Source organism: Anser brachyrhynchus, assembly GCF_964034855.1.
Source record: "Anser brachyrhynchus genome assembly, chromosome: 2".
NCBI lineage: Eukaryota > Metazoa > Chordata > Aves > Anseriformes > Anatidae > Anser > Anser brachyrhynchus.
In genome coordinates this window covers 26,639,121-26,658,820 of record NC_137695.1, presented here as the reverse complement: position 1 = coordinate 26,658,820, position 19,700 = coordinate 26,639,121, and the positions used below count along the sequence as shown (strand labels likewise).

At 38.8% G+C, this 19,700-nt stretch overlaps 1 protein-coding gene across 12 annotated transcripts in view; it reads right to left on the bottom strand.

The window, feature by feature from the left end:
• The window catches only part of PPP1R9A (protein phosphatase 1 regulatory subunit 9A), a 160,810-nt gene that overhangs the window by 36,591 nt on the left and 104,519 nt on the right, over positions 1 to 19,700 (bottom strand). For all 12 annotated transcript variants that reach the window (XR_013947357.1, XR_013947358.1, XM_080582169.1 and 9 more), the window contains exons 6-7: positions 9,690 to 9,825; positions 1,513 to 1,668 (exon numbers count right to left, since the gene is read on the bottom strand). Coding sequence is in view for 10 of the 12 variants with exons in the window: in XM_080582169.1 (XP_080438295.1) it covers positions 1,513 to 1,668; positions 9,690 to 9,825 (292 nt within the window). In the remaining 2 variants the exon portion in view is untranslated. The remainder of the gene's footprint in view (positions 1 to 1,512; positions 1,669 to 9,689; positions 9,826 to 19,700) is intronic.

Sequence of the window (19,700 nt, the reverse complement as noted above, 5' to 3'; positions counted from 1 at the left end):
TAATTCCCTACATCTGCATTTTAAGGCCATTAAGCCAGACCGGTCTACAGATAGCTGCATATCAGTTTGGACATGCTCAAGTACCTCAATAGCCCAAGTTGATGGAAAATGTTTTCATGCATAGTCGTACAGTTAAATTATTCAAAGGTCAGTGTCTTGTCCATCACAGCACTTTTGCTTTCCATAGCCTTGTTGCACTGGCACTGGCAGAATGGCAGCATCTTACCACCACATTGAGAAGATCATTATGCATGATGCAAAGTATTAGAAAATGAAGTCAACTGTTCTGCTAATTTGCCTGGACTTTGAAGTATGGAGTGAGAAATTTATCAGGTAACTAACCTAAAAAACTTTCAGGAAACAATGATCAAAAACAGTAAGCACCCAGAAGGTGAACAGAGTAGCACCAGAAAAAGGAAAGTCTGGTTGCTCAGTGATTGATTACTTTTTACATATTACTCTCACTGGAGACTAGTAAAAATACACATTACACTTCATAAAACACTGGTTTTGAGTGGAAGGAAAGGAAGAAGAGAGGACGGGAAGAAGAAAAAAAAGTGAGCCTCTCTTTTCAAGCTTCTGTCTGGGCCCAGAAAGCTTCTGCTGTCCAAATCTCCTATGACATTCTGGCTACTTACAGCCCTTCCATCTTCAGTGCATTTAGAAAGAAAAATGTTCTTTATTGTCATTTATTGTCTTTATTACTCTGGGTTTGGATAAATCCACCTGTTTCATGTCTTTATTTGCATCAGAATTCAGGAAAGTTCAGCAATAAACCACATCAAAAGCACAACCTAAAATACGGAAGAAATGTTTCTCAGAACTTTGGTATGCTACACGAGCTCGGTGGCTGTGATAACCATCACCGATAAAAGCTTCCGTTAGTGCCAGTGGATGCTACACAAACTCTACAACCGCAGAGGTTTGGTAAAGTGCCAACTTGAAACAGGTCTGCTTCCCCTGTCTTTTTAAACACGTAACTAAATATATAACACTGAGTACATTGATGAGTGCTGCATAATGGTACAGGAACTATGAAGAGTGCTGCATTTTCACTGAAATCTAATATTCATTATTTGATTTTCATGATTAGTTTTGATTGGAATCTTACCCAAAACATAAATAAATAAATAAATAAAAGAAAAAAGAAAGAATAAAACAGCAACTTGCTGGTAATGAATTAACTTACACTTTGTCTTCCTGGTCAAAAAATGCAAACTAAGTGCTGAGGTAGAATAACTTTTTGTGCTGAAAATTAAATTATAAATTATCCTCCATCAAAACAACAGTCATTGAAAACTGATGTTAAAAAACAAAACAAAAAAAACAAACAGAAAAACAGTTCTACTTCTTTTAAGCAGAACTTTTTCAGCCCTTCAAAAGTACCAACTATACAAACAGCTAGAAATCAATTCTAGTATTCAAGAGAAATACCAAGCACTGAGCAGTGGGATTGTTAGAAATCTAATTCCAGTAAGACATTTCAGAAATATTTTCTGATCTATAACTTACCTCTTTGAACTTGTGAGCTAGCTTGCTTGTGTCCACATCACTGGGGGAGAACATATCATCATTTTCAGGAAGATCAAACACTTCAATAGCCATGTCACCTCCTGGAAGGACAGGTCCCATGTCTTCATCTTCTTCATCTGTAGCATATTCCCCTGTCTTAATTTTATAGCATTTAAGAAATTCCAGTTATCATCTTATTAGGCAGACTATTCAAAGACTAATAAAACTTGTGGGCAAATACAGCATACTGCATACAAGAAAGGTTGTATTTTTGTTTAGCTATAATGCAAGCAGTTATAAATTCTACCAGATAAAATATAACTCCACAGTAGTATTTCAGAACATTAAGAGAGAGGAGAAAAGAGTATCTTAAGCACTATAGATTTCTAGGGGCCAGAGTTACTGGCTATACAGTTTTCATCCTTTTACAGATGAAGCTTTCTTTTTTCATAGGAAGACCTCTTCATTCATTCAATTCATTTCAAACTTAACAAGGAATCTTTTCCAAACAGAAATGGAAGCCAAATAGGATGGACACGATTTTGACTGGCCTTCCTTAAGCCATCTGGAGGTAGAAATTCTCCAGTGATACTCCACACTGAATTTGAAAATCCATTGGTTTGTTCTTTATAAACAAATTCAAGATATGAAAGTGACACCCACACAAAAAGACAACAGCAGAAAAAAGAAACCAAGTGTCAGAGACAAGTTTAGAGACAAGTTAAAGTTTGCAAAATTTTCACTCTGAGCAAGGAGCTGCTTTAGGTAGTTTTAAACAGGAAATGTGAGTGTCTCTTGGGCTAGTAAACGACGAGATGTGAACAATTTGCTGACAAAACAAAACTGAAAAAATCATAACCCACAATCGGCATCTCCAGATTAGACAAAAACAATAATATTGAAGAGAAAAGCTTGCAATATTAAAAGCCAAGTTGCCTAGACAATCTTTCACACATACACCTGTACTCATCTCTTCCTGTACCTAATGTGGCTGGATACCTCTCTGCTGCAGTGGGGCTCCCTCTGTAAGCCGCAGTGCATTGCACACAAATCACAAACAGTCTGCTGGCTATGCAAGTGTGTACAAACACATTCTAAAGCAAACGCTTCCTTTGGGGCTACATCTGGATTTATAAAGCACAGGAATAAATAAGCACATGGAAAAGGAAGGGTGGGAGAAAGGGTGCAGTCCTTCATAGGTTAATATAGTAATGCTTATAACACTGAGGTTTTGACAGAATTACACAAGTGTTTCTTCATGCCCTTTCAGCTCCTAATGTGAAGGTAAATAATATTAGTATCAGAACTGTATTCCCAGTAATGCTCAAATTATCTATTAATGCCATTTTTGTCAAAACAACTCTTCAAGAGGCAAGAAGTCAGACGTTCGAACAGTTCAAATCTCAACTTCCTACCTTAATTTAGCTTCCCAGCTGTCATTTAAGCTTCTGTAAATCTCTGTCATTTAAAAACTTGTGCATGCAAGCACAATGAGTGTAGATGCACAAGTGCATCTGCACACACAAATAAAAGAGATGTGTGTACGCATCTTAGAACATGGTGATACACTTGCAAATATAAACATCACCACTTTTTGGATAAATGGCACATGAAAGATCAATATATATATATTTTTTAAACTGCTGAAGTTAAAAAAAATAAACAAACGCAAAGCACATGGAAAATACAGAATGATTTGGTAAAGTAAGTGTTAAAAGAACTACCATACAGAAGGCAAACCACTAACATGTATGACCCGGCTATACTTTAAATATGTCACTGATACAGTGAGCAATTTCTTAGGAGAGTTGTCTCGGCCTTTATACATAAGTGGATATATATTCTGCGATTGAATATACACTAACCATTTATTTTATGTATTTTACATGTACTAAGAATCTCAGTAGCCTTCAAAAAACCCCACAATGTTAGCAGATGTTTTTACTTCTTTTTCCTTATTTAAGACAAAAACAAAGAATACAATCCACCTCATTCTGGAGTTTTCAGGCATGTTAGCACTACAGCTAAACAACCTTTGAAATTATATTTATCATTCTATCTAAGTCTCATACACACACACAACATCTTCAGTTACGCTATGCTTGTAATAACTTCTGTTTTCTCTTAATCCCCCATGGTTTACGCAGTTTCTGTCTAAACATAAAATTATACAGTTAATTTTCCTTGTTTTTTCCAAGAACATGCAACACCACTTTCACACACTACCAGGGGGGCGAGGAGCAGAACAATTCTAAAATCTCAGTGAAACGTCAATTAAATGAGTTACTGTGGGGACAAAATACTAGCTTAACTCATGTACTGTCAATTTTGCAGTCACTGTCCCTGAAAAGTGTATAAGGTGATATGCAACTATCATTTCTCCAAGAAAACAAACAAACAACCAACAACAAAGCATCTTGGCAGGTCCATCTGCAGGGGCAAGGAAATCTCTGAAGCATGCAGAGAGGAGGCATCCTGGCTCAGCTATGTGCGCTTTCTAAAGCAATATATTAATTTCATGCAAAATCTTATGTATATTTACCATTTTTAGTAAAAGACTAAAACAAATGAGTTTAGTTAAAACTGATGTCTCCACAGACTTAAAAGTAAAAAGAAATATTTCACAGAAAAAGAAGAAAAGAACACTTAAAATGGACTAAGTTATACTGGGGAAAACTTCAAGAACAGGCAATATTCTACTGGTCTCAGGAGCCACAGTGTTTGGAGACGGACATCAGGCACATTAGAATGAACACAAAGGAAAATCTTGCTGTACAGACTGAGTGTTGATGGGCACAGTCATTTTTGCTTCAATTAATATAAAAAGTAGTAATCAAAGCCAAACTCTGCAATTTGGTGGAGTAAACAAGACAGCGGGATGACACAAACACATTAGAGAGCAGAGAAATAAATGGGACTTCTGCTCTTGTCTTCAAAAGCTGTTCCCATCTTACAATCACACGAAGCACAAATAACAGGTTCAAAAGAACCGATGTGTGCTTTAAAGAAATAGAAGTTGTAAACTACAAAAAACATATTTTCCCTAAACGAATACTCGCTTTTACCTGACATGAACCTACTAAAAGTTTGTTCAGACCCACTGCCGGTAAGCTAGAGTGAGAAATTTAGTGTTTTACAAAAGCAGCCAGACACAGACAAAAGTTACTTAACTCCAAAATAACAAAGGGAACAGCAACTGCTTGAGGTTCCTCACAATTCATTTTGTTTTTGTAGTTGACAATGATATTTGTTGTACAATTGCTAATGAAAACTCACGTGCTCTTGAACCAAAACCTCAGTCTCTTTAGTCTCTATGGGTGAGCAAAATTCATCCATAGAAAACAGGTGAGCAGAAGTCTATTTATTGTACGTAGGCCTCAAGGTTTCCCCATCTGCAGGAGTCGCTTCTGCTCCTAGCCATTTAATTTTGCTATACACTGTCACAGCAAGCAGCATGAAATTATCTTTATGAACATGAACTGCATTTCCCACTTTAAAGGGGAAAATACATTATTCACATTGTTTAACTGTGTTGTACATTCTTGAAACAGGCTGAGCCCTTGCAAGCACAAAGGAGCAGCAGCACCAGCCAAGAAAAGGCAGACAGACCTTCCCAAATCACCATAACAAAGGGTGCATCAAGCTAAATGTTGTATAGAAACTCTCCACAGTCAGGGAATGCCATTTGAAGAATTATAAAAATAACTCAAACCCACCTCTTCATTTGATATTGCTGAGAGTTTATACTAAATTCTTTCAGAAGAGCTATATAATGCTACCGTATCAATCATTGCTTTTACAGAAGTAATTCATATTAATGATGGAAAAATTGCACTCTGAGAGGCCTTGTCTCGTAAACATATTTTCTACATTTAAGACATTCAAGCACATTGCACCATTCTTCTTTTTGCCTGTTTTGTGATATTCTTCAATGGTTTTAATGTTGCTTTCCTCTCAGAATATCTTGATAAATAAGAATTAAAAATGTAAAAGTACTCAAATGACTATTATTGTCATTAAAATTATACATCAAGATGTTGTTTCAAAGATGCCCTATAACTACTTGTCCGTGGCCAGAGTGAACAGAATTTGGCAATATGATGATAATTTCACATCCTGCATCACTTCAGGGCAGCAGGTCATCTGCTTCATGTGACTTTTGTCTTTCCGTGTTGAACACAAAGAAGATGGTATCATGTTCAAACTAAAATTCCAAGAAATGTCATAATTTGACTACAGCGTGCCCAGAACACTGTGTTAACACAGCAAAGTCAAGAGGTTTCAGTCAAGGATACAGATTCAGGTTTTATTTAGCATGCTAGGTAGGTAATACAATGACAGTGCCTATTTGAAAGCCTTCAGGTCTTGTTTTCTGACAGCATACAACAAATTAGAACGATGTGGGATTTTAGGAAGCCAGAGGAACTGGTGATGAGTAAAGTTTGCAGCAGGCTACCTAGAGGCAGCACCTGAAATGACATACTATCCAATATTTGAGCTATCAGCAGCTCAGAGGGAAATGCCATTTACTGCATGTACTGCTAGCACTGTCAGACCTAAGCAGTACATGAGAAATTACTGATGCTGCTGGTTCTGCTTCGCTCATAGGAACATACCAACAAATTGTGAGCTGCTGCACATTTATCCTGCTTGTCTTTGCATGGATCCCACTGAACATACCTTTTCTTTTTTGGAAAGTGTTTGCCACTTCTGCACAAGTTTCTTGACTTTGCTTGCAAAGACGTGAATGATGCAGCATTTGAAAGCATCTTACAAGCTGTGACAATCTGCAGCTCATTTTAACAACAGATTCTGAAGTATATGCAGGACTCTTCAGGGTTCACATTACTTTTACAGTACATGATGTTTCTTTTGGAAACACAGTGTATTAGCATGAATCTTCCCTACCAAATAACTGACATGCAACATTCCTGCAAGGTGAATGAGAAATTACAGCAGGCAAACAGGTATCTTTCTAATTCAGCATCTGACTGAAATCCAATGCATGCTGGTTGACAGAAGTCAAATTTTTTTCAGTATTGCTGCTGTATTAGAGAACTCCGATCCTTCTAGAATAATTAGATGATGCTTGGGCTACTATGAAGACTGTTAACCCTCAAAACAGAGGAATGCCAGACAGTTGGTGACACAGCAAGATAGCAGGACCTGAACGTGCCTGGAACATGCTCTCTTCCTGTGATTTGATCAGCTCACAACTTTAAAAAACACAGTCATCTGTAGTGACTCTAGGACTCAAACCCAGATTGCTGATTTCCTGCTCAGGAAACCTGATAAGCTATTGCTGTCTTTGAGGTAAAGTCTTTGAGGCTCAGAGTTTGACAGCTGCAATGGAGGGTTGATAATGATCATTTTCTTGTGTATTTATGTAGTGTTGTAGTTGGAGATCCATGCTACCACATTTTAAGAACTGTATGAAAATGAATGGAACGGTTTCATAGCTCTGAGACTGAGCAACTCTTGTATAATTCTTTGTCAACTATCTCGACATGTCACATCTTACACTGACAATCCACATTTTCCTGAGCTTCATACAGTCAGAATCACTATCACTGTGCGCAAATAGACTTGAAAGGTTAAGTTTTTTGGTACATTTGTGTATGCATATTCATTCAGACATTGTAAACTAATATTTTCTTGCCCCAAAGATGCCTTGCTTACCAGAGCCAAAAAATGCAAGGCTGGCAGTGGAGTCTGACATACAGCTGCATTTGCCCTAGCAGAGTAAGGTAAGCTCAAGTGCTGATGTTCATATTCAATAGCAAATAGAGCAGAAGTGCTTGTGGTGACCAAAAATGTCTTTGTACTGTGTTTAATGTGCATTAGAGCACATTACTACTTCCATTGTGATAATTGCCTGGTTGCAAGTTACATGAGTTTACTTGCAAGGCACAGTCAGGTGACAAAAAAATTGACACATTTTGACACAAACATTGAGGACTGCTGCAGGTTCCCAATACAATCTGCTTCTTTATAATACTGTTAATTAAGAAGGGAAACATGCCCCACTGCATACTTCAGCAACTACGCTAAATCCATCTATTCTGAGAACAAGGCTTGCCACCCATCTCCCATACACCATCATGTGGGAAATGGGTAGTAAACTTTGGTGATCCCAGTGTTGTTTGTTTTTGAGAACTGACACACTCCTTCATTCGTTCTGAAGCCTAATTCCTTCTCCTACCAGAAGAGATTTTTGATGACACGCTGGATCTCCCGCAGTAGATGTCTTTTGCTTTCTTCCTCCCCCTTCCCTCACATACTGCATAGAAGTCCCATTTGAACTGCATAAACATACACATCATAGTCACAGATGTGGCCATCACCCCCTGTGTAGTGCTATAATAAGAAAATGATGCCTTTAAGCCTGTTAATTATTTGTACTACCTTCATTTCTCTATGAATAGAAAACACGTCTTGCATTTAACATTTTTTGTGTTAAAAATTTATGTGGGGAATGGACCTTAAGAGTTTTTAGTTGCTGAATTGCATGAAGGACAACAAGACACATCACAGGAAGTGATGATACCTAGTTACTCCTGTCCTGTTTCACTGCTGTGCTGAGAAACCTTTGCATGGTCACCTGTATGGAAGTGTCACTGTTAGCATCAACACAGCAACAATACCTACTGAAGGCTGAGGTACTACCACAATCAGTATTGATCTACACAGATTTAACAATGTTTTCTTTATTGTCAGATGCTGAGTTCTGACATTTGCCTGGAGCATGAGGGCCAGCAAACCAAACCTTTGAGATTTTTGCAGGTAGATGTGTTCACTGTGTAAAAGGCTTAACCCATCAACTACCCATGTAGGTCTGCCTTCAGCTACAAATCCCTCTATGTGTACATCAGATATTTAGGAAACACCTCTCCTGCCAACAGAAAAGCCACCAGACTATGTTTAAGACAAAAACGATGTCATGGGTCTTCAAACCCTGATGTCAATGGCATGCTGTGATGAGTTGTGAGAAGTCTCATTTTCCAAAGGCTAGAGGGAATTGTCTCTTTTTTATTTCTGACCTATAGCTAGTTTAACAGTGTGTTTCAAAATACCCTCATCCAAGCACATCCTTATTTTACTTCAGAGTATTTTCCTCCTATTTCACTGTTTAGAAGCCTTGTCTCAGGACATGAAAGAATACTAAACTGAAATGCATCGCATAAACTCCCTATCCTATCTCCCCTTCTCTATCTTCTCCTTCTCCAAATAAAAGAAAAAACAAAAACAAAACAAAACAAAACAAACAACAACAACAACAAAAAACTTAGGCCTGGGCAAAAACTCGGTAATACATGGAGTCTGAGATTTCAAATAATATTGTTCCAGATCATGTGAAAAGAAGGTGGTATGCTTGGGCTATGTGGAAGTGATTTGTTACACCAACTGCTTTTTACCCTAACTTAACCTAGCAGCAAATTTAGGGGTAGCATAGTCGTCTCTGAAAAAGATCTCTCATTAATCTTTCTAAGTATCTTGACACTCAGGCATACTGGGAATTTTAAGAGAGCTGGAAGAATTTATGAAAAATAACTGAATAAAGCTGAAAGCTTCAGAACCTTTGTATTGGAACATCAGGCACTAATCATGAAGATCAATAAATGCTTCAGACAAGGTAGATTAATTCTCCATCCTGCGGAATAGCTGTTCACACAGAAACAATAAACAGTGCATGGAAGGAGAAGTCTTACTGGGAATTTTCAGAACATTTCTTAATGTTCTGAATAAAGAAGAACATTAATTATTCTAGGAAAAAATGAAAGGTCTAAATCTTTCCCAACCCTGTAGAAGTTAGAAGGTGACTTTTACCAGTTTTCACACACACAAAAAAGGTTTCAAAACATGCACAAGCAGATCAGCTTTATTCCCTGATTTCAAACAAAGCAGGCACCTTCAGAAGAGCAATGATTACAGAAGCATCAACCAATTTGATATGTGCTTTTATGGAACAAAAGAAATCTTCTAAGTCCATGCTGAAAAGCTTTGCAGTAACTTTGTTCTTCAAATCAGATTGACTGCCAAATCCTAAAACTCAGCAGCAGGGGTGATTGATGGGTGCACAGTTGACCTCTGAGTGACAATTAAAAAGCAGAAACCAGGAAAATAGAAAACAGAACATTAAAAACCACTGCATAATGAAACACTAGAAAGCGAGTTACCTCATCATCATCTGCATCATATTGTGCATAATGCTGTTCCAGGAGCTCTCTCTGGCGGCGTTCTTGTTCTAGAGTTTGGCTGATCAGCTGTGCAACCTCACTCACTTGTCCTGGTTTTTCTCGTCCAATTACGAACCTATACAAAACAATATTGAAAAAATGATTACTCCTATTGTTTTACCAAAGTTCTTGATTTTTACCTGTGTTTAGTCTAGGGAGTGGCCTTTTCTTCACAGATCCATGGCTGTGATTGCTTTAAACGTGCTCTGTGAACTCTGTTTGCCAGAAGGGCACCGCGTGCCGGACACTGAGTGATCAGACCATCACAGTATTTATAGGATGAAAAAACAAAAGTGACAGTGACCAGTAAAGCATTCACTCCAAATTTCAGTAGAAAAGATTTACTGAGGTTGAACTTCACAGATACAGACCTAGAGCAGGGCAATTTTTTTAAAAGAGTATCAGCTCTTCCAGTCCCCTAAGAGCAGCACTTTTCTCGGAGGCCTATGGCAGTGCAGAGGCACAGTACCAGCACGGACAAACTTCTGACAGCTCGCAGTGGAAGGAACGTGTGCTACGGTAACTTCTTTCTCCATCTTCTCATACAAGACATTTCTGAGCTTTTCTATTTGCCTTTCTGCGGTCTATAACAGAGAATCTATTCCCACATTTTTAAACCCGACCGATACTGTTTCCCTAACTTTAAACTGAATTTAAAGCTTTTATTTCATGAACTTCTGTTGCTAGGGAGCATTTTTCTCCACTGCGAGCTATCGCTGAACGCTGGAAGTGTATTTCCTTGGCTTAACAAAAGACATTGAAAGTTACCTCTTTCTTGGCTGAGACTTACAATTCTGCTTCTCAATTTTACTTTCCACAACTGAAATTCAGAGTTGGCTTTGATTGTAACCCTTTTTTAAGCACAATGGCATAACCATAGTTAGGTATTTTGCCACCTGTAGTATTAATTATAAAAATACATGATATGGTACTAACACTGTAAAATACTGAACAAAAGCACGATTTTAAAACGTCAAGTTCAAGGAGTGTTTTCTTAGCAGGCTAGAAAGACAATTAGGCAATTACAGATGAAAGAGGTATTATGCAGAGCTGAAAAGCATAATCAAGTGACATAATGCATATGATAAACTATTTGTTTCCACAACATCTGGCTCAAAATGATATATTTAATTTATTATTGGAACGAGAGGCAGAAGTATGCATTATACCCCGTGTTAAGAAAATGATTTTGATTAGTACTGCCTCTTGCTGTTAATGTCATTTGGGATTTGGCATCCATGCACATGTTCCTGTGAGTGGATGAACCTGAATCCATTTTGTATGCCAAATGATTTGTCAGACTCTATGAAGTCAGGCACTATAGAAAGGAACACAACATGGAGAATATTTCAACATCATCAAAATACGCAAGTCAATAATTACTTCCAAAAGGATAAAAAAGGTGAGAATGAGTGACTCTATTTGAAATGACACAAGGTGCTCTGAAAATAATTTGCAAGGAAGTGTCTTAGTTAAAAAACATTAATAAAAAGTAGAGCAAAAAAACAGGAAAAAAAAATGAAGTAAATAACATCACCATTTTAATCTTGATCACAGCAGATCACAGTCTGGCACTCACATGCTACAATTACAAAACATGACAGCAATGATAAAGACCTGGGGCTGAAAGAAAAAGAATGTTTCTTCATGGCCTCTGTTCTTCATCTGTTCTGCACACTGACTCATAGTCGGATCCTGTTCCCTCTGAATTTTAATTTTACAGCCAAGTATTACAAAGACTAAAACAGCCACGCTTTCAGTCTCAAATGGGAGGAACAATGAACTTTCAATATTACTACACGCAGTAAAAAAAGGATTCAACCCGTATTTGCCATGTATTTCTCTCTTCTATGTAAAAAGAAACTAAAAGAGAATATGGAAAAATAACTTCTACTTTAAATAAGCATCTTAAGCAAGGTTATACATGAGTGTATTATTTGTACACAGTAGAGATAGCATGTTTGTAAGCACACGAAGGAGATCACAGATGTGGTAAATTATGGAACTACAAAAAGTGATGTAAATATAATATTCCCTCCTGCCCTCTGCCTGGTAACTTCACCTCCCTTGGAAAATAAGATACTCAAAATACTTCACACAATCATTTTGTACACTGAATCCCTAGAACAGACAATATGTAATGGAACTGAAGTTTGATAACTCCTGATGATTTGGGATTAATTCATGAAGACTTCGGAGTTTTTACACTAGAAAAGGAATTTTTTCTGGTTTCCAGCTGAACTCCATTTGCAAATTAGGAATGGTTTTGACGCTGTAGACTGTATTGCAATAATATTTTCATACAGACAAGGAAGTTCAGGTAAGAAATAAAAATGTTAAATTTAATTATTTTTTTTCTCATCCCAAAGACATACACAGTTCATGGAGATTTTCAAGACTTGAATCATATGTCAGAATGAAGTTCCTCAATGACACTTGAAGCTGTTAGATGACACACGAATAAAAGCCTCAAAGCAATGACAAAATATACAGCAAATGCTTTCCAAAACAGAAATATGCAAGGAATCTTTCATTTTCCTACAATTTATTGCTTTAAAGTGAAACGTTTCTGAAGTGTTTGAAAATAAATATTTAGAAGCATTCAATCTGTGATTGATGTGAGTTCTAGGTACAGGATTGCAAACTTGTGAAATGGAATATAATGTTGCAAACAATTACATTTTTTACATACAAAACCAAATCTTTTGACATGTTACATTCCATGACCTTAATAATACTAAACCATATATTACTTAATAAAACTATACTATATATTATAATGATGTTTAACCTACAACTAAAATAACCCATAAATTTGTAAATGAAAGAGAGAAGAATAAATATCCTTCTCCTAGAAGGAGAAGCAGTTATTAAAATGCTAAGCATGAATTAGATCTTTAAGCCCAGAATGGCTTTAAATACAACTATCATAATCTGAAGTGCTTAAGTATGCAAAAGAGACATAAGGTTGTGATTCACTGACCAGAAAATTAGTCACTGAACCATAATATGCACAATTCAGCGAAGTGGCTAATTATGTATTTCCCATCACTCCGCCTCACCAAAATTAAGCACATGCATTTCAGACTTGATTAATTAGTCTCAAGGGCCACAAGTATTATAACAAAGACCTATAAATTCTATCAGCAATAATGTCTTTAAGAAGCTGGTTATGTTTCTGGATATGAGACAAATGAGGGTTTTCAAACCTTTAAACCTCATCATGACAATATTCCCCTTAATTATTAAAGCCAGGAAATGCAAAATAAAACCCAGCAAATCTGCAAAGCTGTACTACAAGCCACAACTATGCTAAATCTCAGACCATTACTGATTATTTCTGATGCCCACAAAACTGGAAGAGAGGAGGGAACGACACTGAGAAGCAGGGCATAAGCTGACCTTGATACTCACAGTTGCACATGGTATAGCTGAATTACCAGCTGTGAAATATTCTCTGTGGTTGTGGTGTTAAGATAAACAGGGATAAGGCTAGGAACATAATTAGTATTTGACTCTATTTCAAAAATAAGAAAACCTAAAGAATACAAAATCTGGAGAAACTGAAAATTAAAATGTAGTATTGGTGGTTAAGAAAAACATTCTACTGAAAGTGGCAGCAACACCAACATCTCCTGCAATCCAGTCAGGATGTAATGATTTTAAAGCAAACCCAGTATATGGCTTTCTGCATATTTCCAGCTTTTATTAAATAAGGAGCTGCAGACCTGTGCTTCTTGAAATAACAAGTGTGTATATATATACACACATACATATATATATATAAAACCAACCATGGGAAACAGAAACATTGTTGTAAGAATTAATTTAATTAAATAACATTTCCATTTTGCTAAGTACTTTCATACTGGAAAATGTGTAGAGCCACCAACTCTGTGACACAAACCTGAAGCTCTATAGCATGGATTTTTAGTGACTTATTCTCAGTGAATGATTTCTCCTAAAAATACTTCAAGCATTATGTGCTCAATTAAAAATAATTTAGCTTGGATTCCTTAAATACAACAAAAATTAATTAATTAAGAATAAAACAGATTCACTTTAAGAAATAAAGAACAGGTTTTTACTGCAACAGGATTCACAATGACATTTTATCTTCTAACCCTTCCTAAAATATAGTTTGGTCAATAAAAAATGCTTAGTAAATTTCATTGAATTTGGGGAAATTTTTACAGATTTTTTGAAGACTGGTTTAAAAAATGGCTTCCCTCTGAGCTTTAAAGCACAAAGCTGCTTCTGCTACCATTTATCTAATTTATTTCAAGATGTCTTTAATTACCTACCCTGGCTGCTTCCATTACGATAATAACCATATAATTAATCCAAAGAGCTAAAAGTGGTATGAACCCTGTAAGAAGGCAGTTTTATTTAGTTTCAGCAGTGCAAGCTGGAACTCGTCACTTTTTCACAAGATGGCAGCCTGGGACACGGAGGTCACAGACCGGACATCAGGAATTCACAAACTATGAGGTGCAATTACAACTGTTCAAATAAAATGATCTGAAACTTTAGAATCATTCAGGCTCTTTGAGTCACCGAATAATTTGGGTTGTATGGGAGCTCTGGGCCACCCCAGCCTCCCCCAGCTCAAAGCAGGGCCATCTCAGCCAGTCAGTCTGGAGCGGTTTTGAATCCAAGGATGGAAAAATTCTGCAGTCACGTTGGGCAACCGGTCCCAGCGTTTGAGTTACCTCATAGTGCTTTTTATTTTTGGATAATATGGAGTCAGAATTTCCCTTGCTGCAACTGCTGGTCCCTGCACAGAGTACAAAGACTCTGGGTTCACCCTTTCTACCTCCCACAAGGTAGCTGAGGCAGCAGGAAGATCCCTGACATCCCATCCTGCTTTTCTTCGGACTGAAGAAGCTCTTTCCTCCTCTTCACAGGGCTTTTTCAGCGCAGCTGCTCCCCAGCTCGCCAGCCCCAGCTCACAGTGATGTGCGGGCCTGTTCTGCTCCAGGTGCAGGGCCTTTGCCTCCTTTGCCTTTGCTGGACTTGGTAAGGTTTCTGCCAGCTCACTGCTCCAGCCTGCGCAGGTCCCTCTGTACAGCAGCTCTGCCCATTACCCTACTGACCACTCTCCCCAGTTTCTTAACACCTGCAAACTCCTAAGAGCCTTTCTGTCTTACGTCTGCCAGTCCACGCAGCCTGCCCTTGCATCAGAGACAAGCACACGTACAGCAACCTGTAAAGCTGTTAGCTGGAACAAAGGGGAACTGAGGGCGAACGGCAGAAGGAAGTAAACAAGGTTTGCCTGGAGATTAGCGATGGCAGTGCCTCGAAATGAGCACAAGCAAGCGAACAGCTCTGCCTGGAGATCAGCACCCAAAGTAACATGAGGAAGTAACCATCATCGGGAGGTGAAAGGGGCAACGACTGAATGAAGTCACCCAAGATCATGTAAGAAACATCTGATGCAGCAACCCACACAATGCCCAGAACAGGATGTTGACATGAAAAGCCAGCACAGAAGAGAGAACCTTGGTGAAGATCCTCCACAGAGCCTGGAGAAACAGCTGCCAGCGAGCTCAACTGCTGCGCAGAAACTCCATAGCCTCCATCCTTGACCCCACAGCCAGGGTGAAGTAAGCTGTGTGCTGTACCCCAGATTTGACGAGGGACAGCAGCACCCAAAGTTATCAGTCATTTCACCCAGCTGGGGGTCCTTTTGCCCAGTCAGCACTCGGGACGGGTGCATGGGAACATGACTTGGTGTGGCCATGGCATGCGCTGTAGGTAACGTGTAACAGTGATGAGCCGGGAATGAGATGTGCGTGCAGTATGTGTTGCCACTTGCTGTTGTTGTTGTTGAAATATTATTTTACTAACTTTGCTTAATTTTGAATTAACTTTAATTATCAAGTATTTAAATTGAACAACGGATTACTGATTTCACTTGCATAACCGTACTCACAACGACTGATCAACTGCCACAGCACTCGGTGACTAATCTGGTATATGGTGCATGGGCAGCAGACGCTAAAGGTATGGAGAGCCACATATGAACCCTTGCAGGAAACACGAAAATGGCCCTGCAAGAATGTCCAGGTCATTAATAAAGGTATTAAATAGTACTGACCCCGGTATTCATCCCTGAAGGAATGCTAAAAGTAACTGTCTGCCAGTTGGGCTTTATAATACTGTCCATAAATAACCCTCTAACACTCTGGGACCAGAAGTCCAGTCGACTTTCCACTCATCTTACAGACCCAATTTCATCAGATAGAAGGATACTTAAGGAGATCATGCCAAAAGCCTCGCTAAAGCCAACTTAAAATCTACTGCTCTCCCCTCATCCATAGAGTCAGTCAGTGGAAAAACTGAGGCAAAGCAATCACAAATTTATCTCCAACTTTTCTGCATCCACGGTTTCCTTCTTCTGTTGCTTGAAACCCGTCTTGTCGCCCTTCACATTCTCCACTAGTTTCAACTCTGGCTGAACTTCCACGTTTCTAATTCTGTTCCTACATGCTCGGCAACACAGCTACACTCTTCTCAGGTAGCTTACCCCTGTCTCCACTTTCTGTGAACTTTGTTTTGAACCTTAGCTGAGACAGCAGTTCCCTGTTCATCCATGCTCTTCTGTCACACTTGCTCAAAGCTACTGCACTACTTTTATGGTCCAAGGAGGTGTCCTCAAAGATCAAGCAGGTCTCTTGGGCTCTTTTACCCTTCAGAGCAGTGTCCCACAGGATCCTGCCAAACAGATCCCTGAACAAGACAAAAATTGCTCACCTGAAGTCCATAGTTGTCACTCTAATATTAGTCTTCATTCCTTTCCACTTTTTAAACTCCACTATTTCATAGTTCATCCTGCTAAAGCTGCCATCAACCTTCACTGAAGAACTCAAGAGTGCTTTCCTATTTGTGTGTAACAGATTTAGCACACTGCTCACCTCAGTTGTCCCACTGAACACTTGTTTCAAGAAGTTGGTTTTAATATACTGCACAAGTATCCTGGATTAACTGCACCCAACCATGCTGCCCTTGTGGTAGATGCTGGAGTAGTGTAAGTCCTATGTAAGTCTCTAACCATAACCTCTGAAATCACGTCTCCAGAGCCTTGTGACATATTCAGGGTCTTCTTCAGCAGTATCAGTGGTGCTGGTGGAAGAGCAGCAAACTAACAGCTTAAGGGCCAGAAAAGGCTCAGCAGTTTCTCCAGAGCATCTTGGATACGAGCCTCTGATAAACTATGCTCCTATCAACACTAAATGGGTATTAGAGTCAGACGATTAGAAAGTCATGTAAAAAAAACAGCAATATTAATGCACTTAGATTAATTATTTCCCCTAGAAATTCTAGGCCAGGGCCTCACTGACACATTAGCTTTATCCAGAACCACTTCAAAATTAGCCAATGGATTCAATCTTTTGGCACCTCTCCAGGTTCTGGTCCTTACACCACCCTGCACTTCTGAGAGCGCTGCCAGGGAGCGCTCTCTTCCATCTCCTCCAGCCAGTTTGACAGTTTCCCAACACAATACTTGTAAAATAGTTTTTCTTGTATACATGATAATCATTTAATCAGCATTCACTATAGCACTACACAAGCCTTACAGGAACAGCCTCCTCAAAGAAACAAACTTGTAAGTCTATGCTTTAATGTTCCTGAATGCAAGTGAAGCACGTATGCCAACTCTGTTCAAAGGGTGCAACTCCCACCTGGGAATGTTTCTACAACTAGACTGCAGTTTGAGGTGAGATCGGCCATCCCTCATCCTTACCCTTGCTGGTATCTGTGGGAAGCCAATCCAGGAAGTAACTGCACATGGGTCAGAAGTAAGCTGCCGAGTTAGGACCACGTCCACAGTCTAGATAATTACATGATCCATATTCTAGCCAAGCTGAACCACACTCACAGCACAGTCCCGGTGCAGCTAAATGCTCTTATAGCACCATCTTTGTGGCTTGCTGAGTTTTCCTACAAGGATGAATGTTGGGTATTTCTGCCCAGCTGTCACAATGTGCTATCACGTTTATCAAGGTGCACCAAAACTTGCCAGCAACTTCCACAGCAAAACATATTTCACTTAGAAGGATGAAAGACATTAGCTTAACAAACATTTATGGTGACATTTTGGTTGCAGTGGTATGTTACTATGTTTAGATTCAACTGACTTGAGGATAAAGTGATTCAAAACCTGTCAAGTTGTTCCTTTTTGCAGAAAAGGAAAAGAAAACCCACTCCTTATGAAATCCAGCCCGACTAAATCTTATTATTTCATGTTACATGCATTTTAAAAACAATGCCCTAGATACCTAGCAAAATAGTTTATATCTCAGCTAAAATGTTAGCATGAAGATGTATTTATATGTCATGCTTAAACATAGAATATCCTGTCCAAATGTGCAAATATTCCAGTAAGTAACTTGCCATAAAATTCAAACTAGCTAGATCTCAGGACACAGGGACTATGCTTATGCCAGTAAATTTAACAGTGCCAGGAAGGGCTCCCAAGCACTAGTAATTGGTCATCTACACTGTTAAATCACTGAAACGGTCTCTGGAACTATTTGGCCCAAGTTAACTAGTAGTCTACCAAATAAGACTCCGACAGTCCAGGAGGTAGCACAGGCTAGGAGTTAGCTTGGATGTTTCCAACAGACGGTTTGGATGTGGCCACTCTGCTCTGCAAGGTAAAAACGCTGAACAGTGTGAACACAGAGCACTCTGGTGCCAGCTGGCTTCAGCGCCCACGGGCAGTCTGAGGCACGCTGCACCTACTTGAACAGGCACAGCCAAAAAATACAAACAGCGCTGCTGAACATCCAGCAAAGCACTGATGAGCGCAGTCTTACCTCCCCAGTGCTAAGGGTTCACAGTGCTCATGAATAATTTTTCACGTTACGTTCAGCATGTTATGCCTAGTAATCTTGGAGAAGGGTTACCAGTCCTGATAGGTTTTATATGATGTAATCTTTTTGTAATACCATACCAGAATCAACAGGAGAAATTCACATTGTTTTGGTACGAGGCACCACAAATTAAGTTTCTACTGTGACCCTGATTCAGGTTTATCAAAAACTTAACAATCTGCTCAAGAATCAGAACATCCACCAAGCACAAATGGCTTCTTAAGCAGCTCTTTATAAAGTCCCAACACGACAAGCAGCACCGCAGAGCAAAGGACTTTTCTTTCCTTCTTTTTCTCTCCTTGGCTCTGGTACTTGGATTCAAGGAAACAGATAATGGCAAGAAAAGGAAGAACAAAAACATCACCTCCAGCCAGAAAAAAAAAAAAAAGACAATTTAATCTAGCTCTCTGATTCAGACACAGAGGTAGCATCTTTTGCTTTTGGCTACTGTCTCATTACCCGGGACTGGAAAGAAACAGAAATCTCTCCTCTGTCTTCTGCAGCATGGATCTGCATGGAGTATGGAGAACGCCAGCAAATGTTTAAAGGACACAGTTGTTTCACAGGACAAGAGCGAAGGCAGAGAAATTAAGAAAGCACAAAAGAAAATCTGCACAGGCGGGCGCACTGAAAAAAGAAAAGATGATTATCTAGGGAAAGGATCACAGAAATAAAGCAATGCTGTTCACGGTTACCGTGAGCAAATATCATTCCCCATGGGGGTAGACGGCTGTTGGCTAGATCCTGCTGTTGACTTCATCTGTCCTCTATACTGTCTGATTGCTTGCAAAGACACAACTATTTAAATTACCTTTCCAGATGTTATGATGTTAAACAAAAGTAACAACAGGCATGCAAATTACTGTTTTCTGAGACAGTATATTTTCCAGAAGGAAATAGGTTCAATGTTGGGGGAGGAATAGGCTGAAGAAAGAATAAATGATTTATCAAGTTTGTATTAATTAAGAAGTGAATATTTTAACTTTCTGCCCTTTAACTGCTCCCTGTGTAAGAGCTATCTAAAAAAGTAAAATCTTCATTCTTGCATTTCAGATTCCATTTGCTCTACAGT